The sequence below is a fragment of the Polistes canadensis genome, unplaced genomic scaffold (genome assembly GCF_001313835.1).
Source record: "Polistes canadensis isolate GaletaPanama2010 unplaced genomic scaffold, ASM131383v1 scaffold_667, whole genome shotgun sequence".
Lineage (NCBI taxonomy): Eukaryota > Metazoa > Arthropoda > Insecta > Hymenoptera > Vespidae > Polistes > Polistes canadensis.
In genome coordinates, this window is record NW_014570214.1 from 2,239 (window position 1) to 8,227 (window position 5,989).

Below are 5,989 nucleotides of genomic sequence, written 5' to 3' on the forward strand. Positions count from 1 at the left end.
AAAAAGAAAATGAAAAAGAAAAAAAGAAGTTAAAAAAAAAAAAGAAAAAAAAAAAATATATGAAATTTTTAATTCGTCCAATCTAGTTTTTTTATTTTTTTTTTTTGTTTTTTTCTCCTATAATAATTTCTTTAAAGTATATCTTCGGAAGACAAGATAATCGAGATTATTTCCGGGAAAGTATGAAACAAAGTTTTTATATCGATCGTGTTAGTTGGTTTACTCGTAAAATCGAAAAAGTTATTATTCGAGAGAAACGTTGATGATGATTGTTGTTAATATGTCGAAGGGAGGGGATTTGTTTTTTTTTTTGGTTAGAAAAATCAATCGTAAAAAGTTAATCGTTGATACGCTTGTTTAAATGACTTAAAAAGGTAACACGTTGCTATTGATATCTTTTTCTTTTTATTTTTATTTTTCTTGTTTTTTTGATTAAATACGACGAATTCGAATGTAAAGGGGGTCATGATAGTACTTAATTAAACTGAAGAGAAATTAAATGGGAAGAGAGAAATGTTAACGAACCTAATCACGCACTTTAACGAACTAGTTTAGTATTCTTTATTTCGATTTAATTGAAATTCGTAACATTTTACGAATAGATTTGAAATGTGTTTGTAATAATTTCAAATATGTTGAAAATTAAATATTACACAGTTTTACGATCGTTTTATTTTATTTCATAAATTTCTATTCGTCTTAATGTTTCGTAAAATAATTATTCATTTTCGATAGTCAGTATAAATAATAAATTAATAATATTAGAATATTTATATAGAAGAGAAAATTTATATATCACAATCAAATACATAATTATTTATATTAAATACAAGATTTTTCCTATTGATCAGTGTAACATTGATTAATATTATATTATAAAGATTAACAACAAAAATATAATTAAAAATAGTTAACACTAGATTTACGTATGTTTTATTGATTATTTTCTAATAACGTACAAACATTGTTTGATTGAATTTAAATGTATATTTCATATTATGTAATTAAAAATCAACACACACGCAAATGTTATTTAAAAAATAATATATAATAATCAAATAGTCTCACATACATCCATCTATAAATCAAATGTTAACCAATAAATAACAATCATTTCTATTTGTATATAAAAATTATTTTCTTTATTTGAATACTTATAGCAGAAAAAAATTTCATCTCACAATCAAATACATAATTATTTATATTAAATTACAAAGATTAACAACAACAAAAATATAATTAAAAATACTTAACACCAGATTTACGTATGTTTCGTTGATTATTTTCTAATAACGTACAAACATTGTTTGAATGAATTTAAATATATATTTCATATTATGTAATTAAAAATCAACACACACACAAATGTTATTTAAAAAATAATATATAATAATCAAATAGTCTCACACACATCAGTCTATAAATCTAATGTTAACCAATAGAGAAAAATTGTATCTCACAATCAAATACATAATTATTTATATAAAATACAAAATTTTCCTATTAATCAGTGTAACATTGATTAATATTATATTATAAAGATTAACAAACAAAAAAATATAATTAAAAATACTTAACAGTAGATCTACGTATGTTTCGTTGATTATTTTCTAATAACGAACAAACATTGTTTGATTGAATTTAAACATATATTTCATTAGGTAATTAAATTCAACATATGTTATTTCAAAAATAATATAAAACAATTAAATAGTTTCTCAAATCAGTCTGTAAATCTTGTATTAACCAATAAATAACAATCTTTTTTATTTATATGTAAAATTGTTTTCTTTTTTTTTCTAAAATAAAATGACTAAATTTGAATACTTATATAAAAATACATTAATTAATGAATTCTACCCTAATGGGGGGGGGGAATATTAAAGTCACGCAGTATTGATACAAACAAACGTTTATTCTTACTTGTCGTTTGTATTTTCAAGAAGTAACAGTATGCGTAGGAATGGAAAACCATGTAAAAGAAGAACGATTGATGTTTCGTTAAAAAGTATAGTCCCTATTATCGATGCTACTTCGACCTACTGTGGCTTTCTCTTGTCTTTTTCAAACTCTCTCAACATACTCGTAGTTTAAGTTACCTATTTGAAATAGAAAAACGGATATACATGTATATCTTCTAACGTTTTATTCCTCTTTTTATTCCTTGTCACGTATTTTCCCTCTCTTTCTCTTTCTTTCTCTCTTTCTCTGTCTTTATAAGTAACAGTTAGATTGTTAATTAATAAAAAAAATAAATAAGTGAGTAATTGGTAGCTTATGAAAGAAATTTTGCAGGTGCAACCAATCCGAACACACACGAGACGTTTAGTAACAGGTGGTATTTCTAACACACCCCGTTGTTATTGTTATTGTTATTATCGTTGTAAAAAAATCCTGATACTGTAATCTAAAAAAAAAAAGAAATAAAGTCAGACTAAGTTACTTCGTTTAATTTATCCTCGTTCGTTCACATTTCGTGTAATTAAAACACTAAAACTTTAGAAACTAGTCGAAGTTTGTTTGAAACACGATCAAACGTTTGGTTATTCTGGAATGCAGAAATTCTACTGTACTGTACTGTAATACGTGTTGTTTTTTCTCTCTCTCTCTCTCTCTTTTTTTCTCTCTTTGTTTTTTTTTTTTTTTTTTTAAAAGAACAACATTGCATCTCGTCATTTACGATAAACTAGAATTTATCTAACAGTAAAGTAATCTTTAAATGTTATCACCTTATATTACTTCCTCGAAAATTATTTTATTACTGACATAACATTATTTATTTATTTATTTTTTTCTTACGATGATATTTTTCTTATTATTTTCTTTATATGATTTTTATTTTTGGATTTTCTTCCTCGTTAGACGCGATTGAAATCATTTTTATTTCGTGTCGTTAAGATTGATCATTTGTTTTATTTTGATTTATTTTATTAACGATAAACATTATTTATTATTTTTTTCTTACGATGATATTTTCTTTATATGATTTTTCTTTTTTGGTTTTTTGGTTTTCTTCCTCCTCAGACGATTAAAATTATTTTTATTTCGTGTCGTGCAGAAAATGAGATTAATAATTTATTTTATTTTGATTTTTATTTTGATTTATTTTATTAATAATAAAACATTATTTATTTATTTTTTTTACAATGATATTTTCTTCATATGATTTTTATATTTTTTTATTTTTTGGTTTCCTTCCTTCTTAAACGATTAAAATCATTTTTATTTCGTGTCGTGTAGAAAAAGATCGATCATTTATTTTATTTTGATTTTGATTTTTATTTATTTTATTAACGATAAAACATTATTTATTTATTTTTTCTTACGATGATATTTTCTTTATATGATTTTTATTTTTTTTTATTTTTTGGTTTCCTTTCTCCTTAAACGATTAAAATCATTTTTATTTCGTTTCGTGCAGAAAATGAGATTGATAATTTATTTTGATTTTTATTTTGATTTATTTTAATAATAATAAAACATTATTTATTTTTTCTTTCTTACGATGATAATATTTTCTTTATATGATTTTTCTTTTTTGGTTTTCTTCTTTCTTAGACGATTAAAATCATTTTTATTTCGTGTCGTGCAGAAAATGAGATTGATAATTTATTTTATTTTGATTTTTATTTTGATTTTGATTTTGATTTATTTTATTAACCATAAAACATTTATTTTTTTTTTCTTACGATGATAATATTTTCTTTATATGATTTTTCTTTTTTGGTTTTCTTCCTCTTCTTAGACGATTAAAATCATTTTTATTTCGTTTCGTGCAGAAAAAGATTAATCATTTATTTTGATTTAGATTTTAATTATGATTTTGATTTTGATTTATTTTATTAACAATAAAACATTTATTTTTTTTTTCTTACGATGATAATATTTTCTTTATATGATTTTTCTTTTTTGGTTTTTTTCCTTCTTACACGATTAAAATCATTTTTATTTCGTTTCGTGCAGAAAAAGATTAATCATTTATTTTGATTTAGATTTTAATTATGATTTTTCTTTTTCTTTCAGAATTAACACGCTTACCTGCGGCAATAAAGGAAAATGGCAAGGAGATTTGCCATTTTGCGGTGAGTATTATAAAATTTAACCTTTCGATAAAATAATTATTGTCATTTCCATTAAACGTTCGCTCGAGATTTCGAGTTGCAGACGAACTTTCTCTCTGGACGATCGTCAAAAGTCAAAGACTCAAGAAGAAGAAGAAGAAGAAGAAGCTCGTACTTGGTTAAGAGGGGAAATCCGGGGGGAAAGGGGGAAGGTGGGATAAAGAAGGGGTCATCGTACCCTTTCAAAAGACCCACACAGTATTTTAGATCGAAGAAAACGAAATCGAATTTCGCCCATCTTAAAATGCCAATCCGAACGACGACTCTCCCACTTTATTTTTCGTTACTTTCGCTGTCGCTTTTTCTTTCTTTCTTTTTTTCTTTTTTTTTGTTTTTTTTTTTTTTTTTTTTACATAGAAAGCGATTATTATTATTAAAATTAGAAATAACATGACCCAATTAACGTTGTGTAGTTTAATTAAAAAAATGAAGATGTAATATATATATATTTTTTAATGAACTATTCATTCCGTATTTTTCTTTCTTAAATTATATTTTTCTTGATTTTTATTTTCTTAATCATTTGTGTCGTGCGAAAAAAATACTTTTCTTTCTTTCTTTTTTTTTTTGGTTTTGTTTTTTTTCTTTATATAGAAAGCGATTGCTATTGCTATTACATATTTTTTTTTTTTTTACTTTTAACAGAGAATATTTTCTGACATTTTTATTCAATTAATTTCGATCAAGTTGTGTGTATATAAAAGTTTTACTTGAATCTTCAATGATTTTATTTGACATCGTGATTAAATTTCATTTGAAGATTTTATATTTATTTGAAATTACATTGAATATATATATATTTCAATTACACACACACAATTATATTTATATTTATTTTATATTTTATATTTATTTGAAACAACCAAAATTATTAAATCTTATAAAATAATCATAATCATTATTATTATTATAAATTTTTGAATTTTAGAATTATTGTGCTGAGATTGTATTGTAGTTTGAACAATTGTACGATTAAATCATTTTTCGTATGATTTATATAAACATTTTGTAGGAAAATAACTAAAAAATTATGATATATGTATTATTGTTATTAAAATTGGAAATAACTTGACCCAATTAACGTTGTGTCGTTCGATTAAAAAAAAGAACATGTAGTATATATATATATATTTTTTTTTTTTTTAATGAACTATTCATTCCATATTTTTCTTTCTTAAATTATATTTTTCTTGATCATTTGTGTCGTGCGAAAAAAATACTTCCGGTTACCACGAGACTTTCCCTTCGGTATTATAAAAAAGAGATATCGAGATTATAGTTGGAAATTAGTAATCACTATTGTTGCGTCATAAATTATTCTCTTAAATACGATATAAAAATCTATTTGTCTTATATTTATAAAACTTCTGACGAATTAACAAACAATTTTCATGGTTTTTTTTCTCTTGAAATTTGATTGATATCACTTAAGATAATTAATTGTAATCGCGTGGCATCGATTTTTTGTTTGTTTGTTTGTTTGTTTTTTTTTTTATAATCGTAATTATAAACGAATTCTATTCGAATTAAAATTATCCATAAAAGGTTGAATAATGTGTCTGCTTGGAAATTGTCGAGAACGCGGAAATGTTAGAAATGAAAATACCGTAAAAAAAAATTCGAACTATTCGATGTGATGAAATTTCCTTTCGTCAAGTATCCAACTAATTGTCGTCTCGTTATTACCAAATGCATCCTGCCTCGGTAACAAGACACTCCTATTAATCAGTCGACAACACTTTTAGCGTTAGAAACGATTAGAATTAAATTATTGAATGGGTGATTAATGAAACATTAATATAAATATAAATTAACCGTTATTTTTTAATCTACGATTTAATAAGAAATACAAATATATTTAATTACAA

The 5,989-nt window shown here is 23.3% G+C and overlaps 1 protein-coding gene across 1 annotated transcript in view; it reads left to right on the top strand.

The window, feature by feature from the left end:
* Positions 1–5,989, top strand: part of LOC106792783 (sushi, von Willebrand factor type A, EGF and pentraxin domain-containing protein 1) — a gene marked incomplete at its 5' end in the record, with an annotated part of 17,905 nt that overhangs the window by 1,472 nt on the left and 10,444 nt on the right. The window contains one exon of the mRNA XM_014759302.1: positions 4,024–4,082. Within this exon, the coding sequence (XP_014614788.1) occupies positions 4,024–4,082 (59 nt within the window). The remainder of the gene's footprint in view (positions 1–4,023; positions 4,083–5,989) is intronic.